The 15,656-nt window shown below is 33.8% G+C and overlaps 1 protein-coding gene across 1 annotated transcript; it reads right to left on the bottom strand.

Annotated features, from left to right (window-relative positions):
- Positions 1 to 5,250: 5,250 nt before the first annotated feature.
- Positions 5,251 to 7,110, bottom strand: LOC143617677 (uncharacterized). The gene is made up of 3 exons (XM_077090160.1): positions 6,657 to 7,110; positions 5,450 to 6,190; positions 5,251 to 5,411 (listed from the first exon to the last, which is right to left on the bottom strand). The coding sequence occupies exons 1-3, from the start codon at positions 7,108 to 7,110 to the stop codon at positions 5,251 to 5,253; spliced, it is 1,356 nt and encodes a 451-aa protein (XP_076946275.1).
- Positions 7,111 to 15,656: the final 8,546 nt, after the last annotated feature.

Raw genomic sequence — 15,656 nt, 5'->3', positions numbered from 1 at the left:
GAATGATTTGGGGCATCTCGAATAGGTTTGTGAAAACGAGGTTTAACTAAGGTAATCTTGATGAAATTAAGTCTTGCGGGTCTAGAATCGAATAAGCGAGAACGACTTTGTTACATGAAGAAGGACTGAGAGACATAGGGTAGGTAGGTTTAAGCTAAAAGAGCATGGGTAGTATGGTACGGTGCCGGTATAATTTAATCTCGGCGTGAATGAGTAAAGAACAATGCATTGCGTAGGTGAATAGGGTCTCCATAATTGTAGAAGGCATGCGCAACAGGTGTATAAATCTAAGTCGACGGCATAGACCGTTGTTGGATGTCTTGTAGTACGTGGCAAGTATGAACAAGATAACCGAACGATTACATCGGGTATAAAACGATATGAGGATTGGATTGAATTGAATAGTGATAGTTTGCAAGTGAAGCGTGACAAGTGGAATTTGACGTAACGTGTCTTGTTTGAGACACTATGATTTTGTTGAGATTGATTGTTAATTTTGATTGACAGCATGTAGTTGATGTTTAGACTTGCATTTGTTATGAGAATGAGTAGGGGTAAATTAATTGAATATATTAGCGAAAAAGTTAATGAACAAGATTGCATTATGTTTTGAAAATTGAGTTGGTATTTAAGAGATCGTAGGAGCTATCTACTTGACTAACATGTGGCCGTGAAGTGGTTATATAAAATAAATGATTGATGTTGTTTGATGTTGAGAAAACATTCTTTGATTAATAAAGATGTGATTTAATGAGATGGTTGGATAGTTGTGTAGATTTCATATGAGTTATTGTGTAAAATGAAACTTAAATATGTTATGCTGATGTTCATTCACAACTTAAGGATAAGTTAGAATTTAAATTGATAATCAATGAGTTGATTTGATGAGAGAACAATTTAATAAAAGTTTAATATGTTTTTAACAAATTAGAATTTGAGGTTAAATGCTTGAAATATGTTTAATAAGTTATACATGTGATACCATGAGTATAAGAAAGCCATTTGATTCTTAAATTGTGCGATAATATTTAAATTAATTGAGGTATTGATATTATAATAATGTGATAAGATGAATAGGTGAAACCGATTTCAATGAGTGTAAATTGTTTTGTTTGGCTCGTGATAACCGAATCTAGATAAACAAAGAATTTGTATCCGATCAGGGAATAAAAATGATATGAGTGTATGAGTAGATCGAATCAATAGGTCTTGATTCAAAAATGATTTAGTAAATAAGGAATTGAATAATTTAATAATAGAATAATTGAATAGGTAAATCAAATCATAAATTGTCTCGTATGAAATTAAACAAATAAAACAATTAACGAATGTTCTTCGAGGTGTTGGGTTTCCCATGAGCTTTCCATGGCATTTTGTTTCCCAACTTATTAGCATACTAAAACCAAAACAAATGTGTTAGTTGGCCTCCCATGGACGTTACATGGCAATTTGAATGACCCAACTTAATTAACGAATCAATGAATCAACTGAGTTTGTCGGCCCATGAGCGTTACATGGCGATTTGACCGACCAAACTAAATAACGAATAAACGAACTCAAACGTAAGTAGTTGAACATCTAGTGTATCACAATGGATGGTAATGTTCCAACAAAATATCGCAAATATAACAAATGGTGCAAATGTACAGTTGGTGTGTCCATGGCGTCCCATGGGTTTTACACCCGACAAAACATTTTAAAAACAATAAAACACAATAAATGGTGTAATTGTTTGGCCGATTACGGTAAACGCTTAAAGTGTCGGTCGCATGACAATTTCCACTATGGCGGGGAATCTTGTCACACTCCCTAGTTTTAAGTGAAAACGAGCAAAAACAAAGCTAAGAAATTCGCAAGAAAAATTCCGACAATAAAAAGGCAATCAAATAAAGTTTAATATAAAAATTTTAAGATTGAGGCATATCCTCGAAGTTATAAAAATATATTGAGAATGAGACATAGTCTCGGAGTAATAAAATATTTTGAGAGTGAAGCATAGCTTCAGTGGTTAATATTAAGACTACTAACTCGCCGGAAAAAGCTTGAGCTTTACACGTTTGGGTGGCAGCGGCTTAACACAAAGAAGTAAATATCGAATGCGTAAGGAAGAGGGATAGCGGGACATGAACGACGAGCACGCCCCTTTTATAAGTTATATTAGCTATGGTATTTATAGTATATAACTAGGCGTAAACAATTTGTCAATTATGTGATTGCCGATTGATTTGATAGGATGGTTTGACACATGAATTGAATTTCATTGACGGTGGCGAAACGTTCGGCCCAAGAAGCGTCAAATATTGGGAAGGATGTGATATCAATGCTAAATTTCTACGTTGATTTGGTCAAATGTTGCAATCTTATTTATTTGATTTCCCTTTCTTAAGATTTTAGTTTTTTATTGAAACAAGCCATGGCCAAATAAAGGGTGATAATAAATGATAAAAATACTTACTCTGGATCTCGTTCGCCTTGGGCATGTAAGACATTAATTGTAATAAGACCTTAATTATTGAATTTTATGTAGTTCTCAAAAAAAAAAACTTAACTTGTGGCATTTTACTTGTATGCTAATATCTTATACTTTAATATAGTATAACAAATATATAATATATATATATATATATATATATTATTTAGCCGTTCCCTCGTATATAAATCAAGAATATATGTGGGCATTACGTTAGATACAATCAATTTAACATTATAATTGCTTATACAATTATTAACACTCATTGAATTATTTTATAATACCATTTTCTTTTTAACAAATAAAATCAGGTTTTGCAAATAATAATTGCAACATGTCTGGGTTCAAAGAGTAACTTTTAATCGAGGTGTATCGGAAGTTCAAAATGAATCGGGTTTTCGGGTTCGGAAATTGGCAAATGTTACACCACACATCTTTTTAAAACCTTTGTTAATTCGTTCAAACATGAATCAAAAGATGATCCGAAAATAGAAAAATTGTTCATAAAAATTTCAAGTGATTCCCCGATTATATCTGAGAAGATACTCATCATGCACTTTTGAAAGGTGGCCGGGGCATTACACAAGCCAAAAGGCATTCGCCTAAATGCGAACGTACCGTATGGACACGTGAAAGTGGTCTTATGTTGGTCATCGGGGTGGATGGCAATTTGATTGTACCTCGAATAGCCATCTAAAAAGCAATAAAATTTCTGACCTGATAATTTTTCGATGATTTGGTCAATGAATGGAAGAGGGAAATGGTCCTTGGATGTCGCGGTGTTTAATTTCCGGTAGTCAACACAAATTCGCCATCCGGTCACCGGTCGGGTTGCAATTTCTTCACTTTTTCATTACGAGTTATCTGAATGCCCGCCTTCTTTGGAACTGTTTGCGTTGGACTTACCCAAGTACTGTTCGAGATAGGGAAAATAATTCCTGCATCCAACCACTTTAGGACTTCTTTTTTCACAATTTCCCGCATGTTCGGATTTAACCGTCTTTGTGCATCATGTGCGGGTTTCACCTCGGGATCCGTGATAATCTTATTGTAACAACCTAGCTACCACCGCACCATAATATTGTCCGCTTTGGCCGGGACGTACCACCATCGCCTCACGGATTTGCTTTTGGTTGCCCAGGTGGTCACCCATCCTCATACTACTCCCACCTGAGCACGCTTAACTGTGGAGTTCTTCTCTCATCCACTACTATTAAGCGCCCAAAACGAGTTATGATGGGGAAGGTATCCACCTCCTTATAAAGAAGGCTTAGTTCTCCTTCCTAACCGATGTGGGATGTCACACTTATGCATCACTATAGACGGACTAATTCCCTTTAAGTCGGAAATCGTCCACCCAATTGCTGCTTTATACTCTTTCAATACGTCCATCAAAGCCCTTTCTTGCGTTTCTTCTAAGTTTGAGGCTATGATAGCGGGTAAAGTATCGTTGTCTCCCAAGAACACATATTTGAGGTGTTTTGGGAGTTCCTTCAGTTCAACTGCCGGCGGACTCTCAAGTGACGGTCTCAATTTAGAGTTGATAGTGTCTGGTAATTTCTCTACCTGTTGAGACCATGGCGGTTTTCCGATGCTTGTAGCATAGGTTTCCACCTCCTTTTCTTCCTTCTCCAACTGATGTGAATTCTCAAATGCAGTCCTGCAACAAATAACACAATCCTCTGTGGCATCTTCCTCATTTTCATGAGGATTCAACCCGTCAATGATGTTAGCCGCGAAGCATTCATCACTCACTAGAGGGTTAGATACGTTTGAAAAAACATTCAACCTAAGACTTTTATTCCCAAAAGCCATGTCGACTACTCCGGTTCTACAGTTTATTAAAGCACTAGTTGTGGCCAAAAAGGGCCTACCGAGAATCACATTCGGTTGCCGTTTTGGGTCAACTGTAACATAATCTAGAACCAAAAAGTCGACCGGGTAATAAAAAACCTCGATCATAACAATTACGTCAGTAACAATTCCCCTAGGAAGTTTAAGTGTCAAATCAGCTAACACCATGGTGGTGTCGGCTTTTCGAAGTGGACCAAAATCATATTGGTTATATAAGCTTCCCGGGAGAATACTCACCCCTGCTCCAAAATCTAATAACACCCTTGTCATTTTAAAATCGCCCACTTGAATGGGTATTATTGGCATTCCCGGATCTTGCAACTTAGGTGGGAGGATTCCCGTCAAAACCAAACTCACATTAGCCGTTAAATCAACCTGTTTGGGCATCTTGTGAGTTCGTTTTTGAGTACACAAATCCTTCAAATACTTTGCATATGCGGGGACTTGTTTAATACCATCAATGAGGGGTAAATTAATTTTTACTTGTTTAAAGACTTCCCACATTTCCTCCTGTTGTGGGCCCCTTTTCTTTGGTGATGATGTTGCGGGATTCACCAATGCCTGAGGAAACGGGATGGTTTTACCCGTGGGCTCCGTCTCCTTGGTGGTTGGTGTTTCTTTTTCTTTTACCGATTTGTTTAAATTTTTATTAATTAACGTTTTCGGATTATTTATTTGGATAATCTCCACCTCATCATCACTGTTTCCATTTTCTCCCAAATCTTCCATCAGTCCTTCTTCGAAGGATGATGATGGATTTACCCCATTATCATAAACCTTACCGTTTCTAAGAGTACTTACCTGGTTAATGTGGGTGTTCTTTCCACTTGAAGAGCTGTTATTCTGATGGCTAGGATTCTTCAAAGTGTCACTCGGTAACTTGGATGGATTTCGTTTTAAGCTCGCCATTTCTTCGGCCAGTTGACTCACCTGTTTATCTCTTGAAGCTCTAACCTCTGATTCAATGCCTTATTCTGAGTCTCCTGATCTGCCTTCACCTGTTTCAATAACTCCATCACATCCTTAAGTGACTCCTCTTTATTCCCCGAAGAACTTCCTTGCCCCTGCTGATAACTCTTTTGATACCCTTTATTGTAACCCCAGACTCTCTTTGATTGTACCCACTCTGACCGCTACCCGAACTATTACCATATTGTTTCTGGTTCGACTGGTAACCTGTCTTCTGAGAACTGCCTTGAAAATTCGGGTTCTGTTGTGTGTTCGGGTTTCCATAGCTGAAATTTGGATGATTCCTGAGGCCCGGATGATAAGTATTTGAGTTCATATTATTGTATTTCCTTTCACCCTGCACATAATTGACCTCTTCTTCTTCTTCAATTTCTTCATCTTGCACAACCCCACAACTCGCAACCTCGTGTCCTAATTCACCACAACCTTCACATACCGGATATGTTTTCCCCGACTTTTCAGCTCCTTGAACACCTGCAACCAACAACCTATCCATATTCTTTTCCAATCTATCCATTCTATCTTCTGACCCATGACTTTCAAATGCTTTGACCACTGATCTTTTTGACATCCTGTTCGACTGTGCTTTTCTCTTCGAATTACTCGCGTGTCTCTCCAAATGTCCCCAATCCTCGTTTTCGTCATTTGCAAGGAAAGATCCATTCGTGGTGGCTTGGAGATCACGAACATCATCATCTGAGAGACTATCATAGAATGCCTTTATCAGTTCCCATAAGACAATCCCATGATGTGGACAAGTTCTCAACAATCGTTTAAACCTTTGGAATGATTTATAAAAGGTTTCACCGGTGATCTGCTGTAAGTTTCGAATGTTGTTGCGGGCCTCTGTGGTTCTCTGAGGGGTATAATACTCATCTAAAAACTGTTGTGCCAAATCTCCCCAAGTGAAAATACTTAGCTGATGTCAACGATAGAAACCACTGCTTTTCCGCGTCTTTCAAACTGAACTGGAAAACTACCATCTTCACCTCTTCCGCAGTAAAGCCTTGACTCGAGATGAGTGCGCATATCGAGTTGAAATCACTCAAGTGTAAGTATGGTTCTTCTGTATCCTTTCCATGAAATGTCGGTAATCCCGTTAAACTGTTACGCCTTACCGAAAAAGTTCTTCCCTGTCTAACTGGAATAATGATTGGTAGAGGATTCGTAGCCACTTGTGGAATGAAGTGGCTTTGAACGTCTCAGACTGGCGGTGGAACAAACGCCCTTGGAACTCCATCATCAAAATCATAATACGGCTGTTCATGGTGTTGTTGCCGTCTCGGTGCTTGATCTCTCTGATTTTCTGGATGATTCTGTCTGATTTCTTGGTCATCACGGGGATCTTGTTGCTAATATCGACCCCCCTGTTCATCTCTACGCTCCTCCTCGTCCTCAGAATCGTAACCAAAATCGTCCCCTATGTGCCAATTTTCCACCCGTGCACGAGCACGATCAATCTCGGGTCTTTCCTCTCTCAAATCATTGTGTCTTTGACGGTTCACTAGAGCTGATCTGATTGACAAGTTGTCATCCATGTTCCTGGGATTACGGTTAGCATTTCTTTGGTTGAACATAGTGCGGTTTCTGTCACGGTTAACGTTATGGTTTTGTGGGATTGGTTGTTCTTGGTCATGTGGTTGGTACACATTTGGGTCTCTTCTGTTTCGGTTACTCATGGTCTCTTCTTTTGGTGCTATGAATTCAGGTGTTTGGTTTAGTATGGGTTTCTGAGCTACTCGGTTTCGTCTTGCTATTTTCTCAATTTCGGGATCAAACTGGAGCGGCTCTTTCTCACGAGAATATCCCGTCTGCATCAACTTGTGAAGTTACCAGCACAGACACAAACACTAACACCCTGCGTAAAATCAACGAAGAAAAATTAAAAACAAAAACTAAAAACTAAGCTAAACTAGCACTTTGCGTGTTGATTCCCCGTCAACGGCGCCATTTTGATCGATGTCGAAAGGTCAATAAAAACATTTATAAAATACCTTTACTAGTACGGGTAAGTAAGGTCGTCTCCATAGGGAATCAGTGGAAAGTGCTAATCAAGTTTTATAATAAAAATAATTAAAGTGGACAAACGATGTCAAGCGATTTAAAATAGTGGTTTGTAAACAATGATATGAAAATAAAAAAACTCTAGGGTTTGGGTTTTGCATCAAGTTAAGGAATTAATAAACTTCTTTGGACGGTTTCTTATAAAATATGTAAATCAAAAGACTTAACGATTGACTGTGTTGATCGTCAGAACTGAATCCGAAAAATTGACAAAGTTAAAAGAAAATCTATTTGATAGCCGGTTTTACTTGTTGATACACAAAATCAATAATATGGTCAACAAACGGGTCAATGACGAAAGAACTTAATCCTAATTGTTGATGACCAAAAAATCAATTAACTGACAAAAGATTAAGTAATCAAATAATTAAAACCGTTTAAGAACGAAAGCAAACTCAAAGAATTTATTAATCGAATGATTAATCAATTACAAATCCAAAGTTAAAGTTTAGTATAAACAAAACCTAACAAGCAACTCAACCCTACACCCGGAGATGGTTATGGAGACTTTAGCCTTGCATCTTGATCTTCATGTTCTTGATTATGATGTTGGAGAATGATTTCATGGATCAATCTTGTGATTAGGATGTGTTACGATGGTGTAAGATAGCCTCCAAGAAGTCCCAAAACTGATGGTTATTGAATGAAATCGATATTAGGGTTTTTGGGTCTTAAATATGGAAGAAAAATCACCAAAAACACTTTTTTCGTCAGACAGACCGTAAGATACGGTCTGGCCACCGTAGCTTACGGTCAGACCGTAAGCTACGGTCTGATCTGACTGCTTTACGGTCCGGCCATCCTGAATCTTGTTTTGTTAATAAAATCTTCGTTTCAACTCCGTTTTCCTCCCCGTTTGCGGCCACAACTTCGTATTTCAATTCTCTATCATCTCATAGATCATCACTTTAATTTCCAATCCATCATGCATGCTCCAAATTAGCTTCTTTAAGCTCCAATAAGCTCCGTTAAGCTCCGCACACCTGTAACCACAAACGCACTCAAGGTAATCGTATTCACAACATATAACTAATCAAAACACACGAATTTACACACTTAATACACATTTTTCTACCCACACATCAAAATCCCATGCTTTTTGAATTTCAAGAAACACGCAAACAATGAAATCAAAACAAAACCAATAGAAATCAAAATAAAAAAATTAAACGATTGATGAACGTATCTCATATTTCAAAAATAAAACAAGAAAACGAAATCACAAAAAAAAAATCTAAACGACATATACCTAATCATATGTGAAAACATTTTCATCTCTCACTCCTGGATAACTTGGAGTTTTTCACCAAAATAGGGAAGAAGGAAAAAATATTTACCATAATAGGTGATTTGAAAAGTATTTACTAAAATAGGTATTTTCACTAACTTATATTTTCTTACTCTTGCTTTTATTAATAAAATAATTTTTATTAAAAGTTCTATGTAAAAATACATAGACAAAAAAATGAATAAAAAATAATAAAACCTTTTATTTTTCATTTCGTTTAAAACAAAAATTTCATGGAATGCTTTTCGAAACTGTATCTTATATTCACATGTTTCTTTTATCTAAACCAATAATAAAAACTCTTTTTTTTTCAATTGCTATTTTTTCAATATGTTTTCTCATACATAAGTGTTTAAAAGTTTAGTTTGACATAATATTGATATTGGTATCTATATTATTTAGTCGGAATGGGTTTGGTTTGCTATCGATATTGGTAAAGTACACTTGCACCCGTAAAGCTTACGATATAAAAAATCAAAAAACAAATGCTGATACTTGTTCCAGTAATATCAATATTAGTATCGAAGTTCAGTCAAAAGTGGTTCTGTTCGTCATAGTACCAATAAAGTACTATTACTCGTATAACTTATGATATAAAAAAATACTTTAGTTTGAATACAATTTTGTATTTAACAAAGTTTAAACCTAAACGTGAAGAAAAAAAATTAAGCATAACTATGTATTCTTCTTTTTTTTTCGTTTGCGAATGTAAATTATTTTTTTGCGATATTACTTATTGCATAAATATTAAAATAAAAAAATTTTAAAAGAAAAAAGACAATAATAATATAAAGTTTTTATTTTAAAACATATGTTTTGATCATAAAACAATAACAGTTTTATTATTATTAGCATAAAAACAATTGTATTATAAGTTATAAATAGGTTGTATCCGTGATATATAAGAAAAAAAAAGAAAAATACAATAAAAAGGAAAAAAAATTACGAAAATAAGAGTTTTATTTTAATTGTTTTTAATAAAAATAAAAAATAAATAATATTAATAAAAGAAACGGTTTCCAAAAACTTATTTTATTTGTAACTAGGTTTTTACCCGACGCGCTGCGCCGGGACAGGTCGGTAAATCCGGGCTGTGGTAAAACCCAACGTTGTCAGTTTCAAGTGTTGAGGTGCTAAGTTGATGCGACTCGGTCAGTTTAGGTTATATGCTTTAATGTACCGAAACTAAAACCAAAAATAAATCAAAAAAGTTACAAAAACTGATCTGGTGGACCAATGGGTTAACGTCGATTGATAAAACTTGAGCATTGGTAAAGTCCACCGTTGGTGATCCCGAGCGTTGAGGTGGTGAGTCTACGCAAATTCGATCATTTTCCATCTCAATGTTATGATACCAAAAATGAAAAAATAGAAAACAAAATCGACATTATGTCAGTTTCGTTACGTTTGTTATGATATTAGAACTAAAACAAAATAAAAGATGGTGAGTCTATGAGAATTCGATCGGTTTTCGTCACGTTCGTTACGGGCTGGACTAAAAAATGTCTTGTACCAATGAGGTGTTGCCAAGTGGCCCAGGTGTTACCAAGTGGCCCAATGATATTTAAACAAAAAACAACACAAATAAAGTAATTTGAAAAAAAACTACAAAGAAACAAAAAAAATCTGTTGAAAAAAGAATTTCTCAACTTCAAGAAAATATGGATGAAGAAGTTTAGCTTTAAGTCTCGAACTTGCAGCATATGAAGTTTCAATTCACTTTCATGCTCTTACAAAATTACTAACAATCAACTCATCAACGTGTCATAATTGTCTAAACTTCAAGATAATATCTATAAATACAAAACAAAACTAATAAAATATTATAAAAATCATTTGTGGCACCAAACTTCTTAATTATACTATATAGATAATATATTTGTTTTTAACAAAATGAAAAATAAAAAAATAAAAGTTTTATTATTTTTAATTATTTTTTATCTATGCATTTTACATAGAAATTATTTTATTAGTTGTAAATAAGATTAGGAATGAGAAAAGATAAGTTAATAAAAAGAAAAACCTATTTTGGTAAATATTTTTCAAATCACCCATTTTGATAAATAATTTTTCCTCCTCCCCTATTTTGGTTAAAAACTCGGATAACTTGCATATTCCAAAATTTCAAATTATGATGCTGCTAGACAATTAAACAATTTGGGCTTAATTGTTGTTTTTCAAAACAAAATAAAATATATGCTTGAAAGGTAAGCTCAAAAATGTTGTGTTTGGTGCACTAAAAATAATAAGGATGGGACACATGGTTGTTGTACTTAATATATTAGAAGTAAATAACATAAATTAGAGATTTGAGTGGGTGCCTACATCCCCCTGCCTCAACATTGGATCCGCCCCTGGTTAATTAACACTCCTATAAGATTTTACGTCAATATCTATAACTAAACCTATTATATTTTCTCTCTATATTTTAGTTAAATAACCAAGTTTTATCGGTTTGGGTCTCGTGAATCTTACTCGATTTATGTAAAGAGAAAATGGCCAAACCCGCGACACCCGACCCGAAACCGTTTAGTGGTATTCTTGGGACCTGAGACCCGACCCTATAGTAAATAATTGGTTCAGGTCTCGCCTGTCTTACCAGGTTTACGCTCACCCCTAACTGGACCACCCGCCCATCTCTGTTTCCTGAGTACCAGAGAGTACCTCCCTCGGGAGGATACCGCAGTTGGTGAGAAAACCCTCTGACAAATCTCGTATTTTTTGTTACAAATAAAACTTGAACCTAAAGCCTTTTTTTTTAAAATTGAAATCTCTTGATGCGTCACCGACTCACCTCAACCATTTGAACAAAAGATCATTCATAGGAGAGTTTATTAAATGTCGTCTTATCTTGAATCACATAATCATTGACGCCTTTCATCATATGCAATTTACTAATAATGACAATCGATAAATTATTATGATTTAAGGAGTATGGACATATATGTTCTTTCCGTTTGCATAGAGAATGTTAAAAAAAATGATACGTAATGATTGAACCGGTTATGCCAGATTTTGGTAAGATAGCCGGTATTTAAATACTAATAAATTAGAAAGATTATTAGTATTTAATGCTTGAAGCATAATTATTAATAAAATCACAGCCTATATTCAACATCATGTTTGTATTACGCATATGTAGTGTATGCTTTAAATAGTCTAGGTGGATTTTAACATCGTATGTCAACACCTAATTATAAGTTAAAACAAACCAATAATATTGATATGTGATACACTATTAATTCATGTATGCGACACAACAGTAATACATATGTCTGTTGCATTAGGGCTACATATATGTAATACACCATGACTACATAAATCTAATAAAATTAATACAATCATATTAAATTGTTTTAAAAATATACGTAACGGAAGTATTGCATATATGAAATCACAACACAACAAACATGTAATGTGATCATAACATATCTAAACCATACATTCAAATGTATTATATTACATATATGTATCATAGCTAAACAAATGTTGCATTAATATTACCATCACAATAATTATCACCACCATATAAAGTACCATTATATTCATGATATCTTAACGCGTTCGATTCCAAATCACAACCCTCAAACAATATATAATCGTTTATTTTACATCGCGTTAACACCAGCAAATACCTGAGGGGATGCGAACTAGTTCCTATTACAAAGCTTGTAATTTTTTCACGCTTTTGGTCTTATAAACTCTAGATATTTGTCCAGTATACCTCCTTTGCTTTATGCTCACCATCACCAAATTATAAATTAAAAGCTAACAAGTAACATTTATATATGATACATTAGTACAACATATATGTAATACACCAGTACTACATATATGTAATACATTAGTACAATAGGGTCAATCTGAAATTAATCGAAGAACCGACAGTTTTACCTGATCTTGAGTCTGCCCTATATTATACTTGTGATTTTTGGTCCTCGGTGCCTGGGCAATTTAGTCTCAGGTCGAGTTCAGGTAAACAACAAAAAAGAAAAAATATAAAAGAAAGAAAAAACTAAGTTGTTTGAAATTAATAAAATTGAAAGATTGACATAACCTTTTCAAAGGGAATATGAATATGTTTTGTGCCTTTAACCATATAGTAAGCATGTTACTATTAGAATAACATGCAACTTCTAGCAGTGGCAACATAAAGTAAATTGGTTTCCATATGATTTTCTAACTGTCATTTTTTCGTATGCAAATAAGCACATAAGCCTTCACTATCATAATATTACTCTGAGAAAGATGATGATTTTAACATTAACGATAGTTAAACTTAATAGTTACGAAGCAAAATTATCCTGACAACATGTTATAATTCAAGTACCAACAATAACGAGTTCATTTAGACATCTCATCGAACAGTTGGAGGGCTTACCAAATCAAAATATTAATTAAGCCGATAGTGATCAGTTAAGCACCAAAATTGAGCAATCATATATGCAATATAACTTAAACGAGTTAATTTTCAACATATTTATATGTAGGTAATAGATTATTGTTACATATACTTAACAAGTTAACGGATAACTACAACATACATGTAATATATCATGTGCTACATATATGTAATACCACATATGCATTTTATTGATAAGCATTGTATGCATGTAATACAACAGACTACGCATGGGTATAGTAGATAAGTTATGTATATATGTTATATAACTTACAGTATATGTACTTAATAAATAAGTGGTGCATTGAGTATGCTCTTCATATACATAATACTTAACAAATCATGTAAAATACACAAACTGATATCAATATGTGCATTGTTTATTGCATAATCAATGTACAAAATAACGTTTGATGACACTCTAGTACTACGTTTAACACTACATATATGCAATATAACTAGAAATGTGCAGTCTAATACATCAATTACGAACTACATATATATCATGTTCGACTAATCATGTAAGACATCTAAACTAATATTAAAATATAATAATACATATACGATCGTTCACAATTTTCATAAAAAAACAGAGCATCCACACTATACGCATGTAATGCACCTAATTGACACTTATAATATGTGAATTAAACGATTATGAGTACGTACATGTTAGTATTCTGCAACTTTCTGCTTGATTTCATCGCGATTGATTGGACAAATTCGACGATCGAACTGCTGGCACCTAATTAACACTGATAACGTGTGAATTGAACGACAATCAGAACTATATATATATAATGCATATATGCAATGCATCAACACTGCATATACACGTAGTATAACGGTAATACATATATGCAATACTTGAAAAATCGTCTAAAATATATTAATTATTCAATATATGTATCATCCTACAAACTAATGTTCAACCACGCATATCGTTACTCGATAAAACAAAAAAAAAGAGCATATCGAATGTGATTACCTCTGATTTGTGCTCGATTGGTGTTTAATACACTCAATTGACACTTAAAATACGAAAATCAACGGTTACAATCGTATGCCTGTTTGTGTTCTTCAGTTTTTTCCTTGATTTTGTAGTCAATTAGACGAATTAGATGATTAAACCGTCAATTTTCATAAACCCTAGTTTTTGCACCATGGCCAATTGAGAGATTTGAGAGAGACGGTGTAAGTTTGAGTGATATAAAGAAACGATTAGTACTGGATCAATTTTCTCAAATTCCAATCTTGCCCTCCTTTCTTTAAAAAACCCCTCTTTTTTTAAAAAATTTCTCCTCCTTTTTAAGCCCTTGATCATTTAAGATCAATGGTTATAATGAAGTTCTCTAGTTCTCTTTTTAAGAGGAGTTCTCTCTTGATCCCACCCATATATATATATATATATGTGTGTGTGTGTGTGTGAGATTATGTATTAAGTATTTAAAAAATGTTTAAGGTTTTAATTTATAAAAAAGGGGTTTTAAAATATATATTTAGAATATCACGTTATTTAACATATAGTATAAATTCAAGTGTGTTATAAAAAAGATTATAATTTATATAGATCTTATTATTTATTATTTATTCTCTATTATTTACACTATTAATGTAAAAGAAATCTTTATTAATAATAAAAATATATATAAATATACTAAACGAATTTTTTTAGTTTAAAACTAACATTTAAAACAAATCTCTTTATATAAACTATAAATTTTTTTATAACCATTTAGCTAAGTATTTTTATGAATGTTATAAAATTAAATCATATTATTTACGATAAAGCTTTGTTAATGAAATTAATAATAAATTAAAGAAATAAATATCTTTCGTAAGAACACCCCCGATCACCAATCCCAAACGTCTATCTAATTTTAGATTCCTTGTTGAGATCGTAGTTAGTTATTCCACAATTATTGTTACTTAGGATTTCTTGTCGGAATTTCTAGAAGAGCGTGATTAATCGCTTCCTTACTGAAGCTTTCTCGCTTTGCTTAAATTGCTAAGGTGAGTAATCACTCTCCTTTTCACTTATTTTAAATCTTTTGGGGACATATGCGTACTTTATCTATTTACCTATTATTTAATACTCAACTTGCAACTGTTAGTCTTATGTGTTTAACATTTATACCGGACGTGTTATATGCTTATATGCTTTACTTGAATACATGTAGGAGAGGTCCAACATATTCTCAGTCTAGTATGATCATACGCCCGTCGTGTTAGCCATTGTTCAGTTTCATCTGACATCGAGCTTACCGACAACATTATTTACTTGCTCATTGGTTAGATTGCTTATCTCACTTGACACAGTTTACATTTTTCTTTATTTATTACATATTATTACTGTTGTGTCTTAAACTGGAGTTTTACTCACTCAACATGTGTTGTTGACAAACCTTTCTATTTTATACGCGTATACAGGTTATTGTTTGAACTAGTTGCAAGATTTGGTAGAGAGTTAGTGAAGAATTTAAGTTAGAAAATTTTTAATCAAGATCATTTGTGATATAAGTTGTATTGTTGTATGATTATGGATTTTGTAATTTGTACTTGAGTTATTTGAATCATTTAATCGAATTAAATATATATTTTCACTTTTA

The sequence above is a fragment of the Bidens hawaiensis genome, unplaced genomic scaffold, assembly GCF_021521415.1.
Source record: "Bidens hawaiensis isolate Kalapana, Puna unplaced genomic scaffold, B.hawaiensis_p1.1 tig00002323_1, whole genome shotgun sequence".
Classification (NCBI taxonomy): domain Eukaryota; kingdom Viridiplantae; phylum Streptophyta; class Magnoliopsida; order Asterales; family Asteraceae; genus Bidens; species Bidens hawaiensis.
The sequence above is the reverse complement of the archived record's forward strand: the minus strand, read 5'-3'. Positions and strand labels throughout refer to the sequence as shown.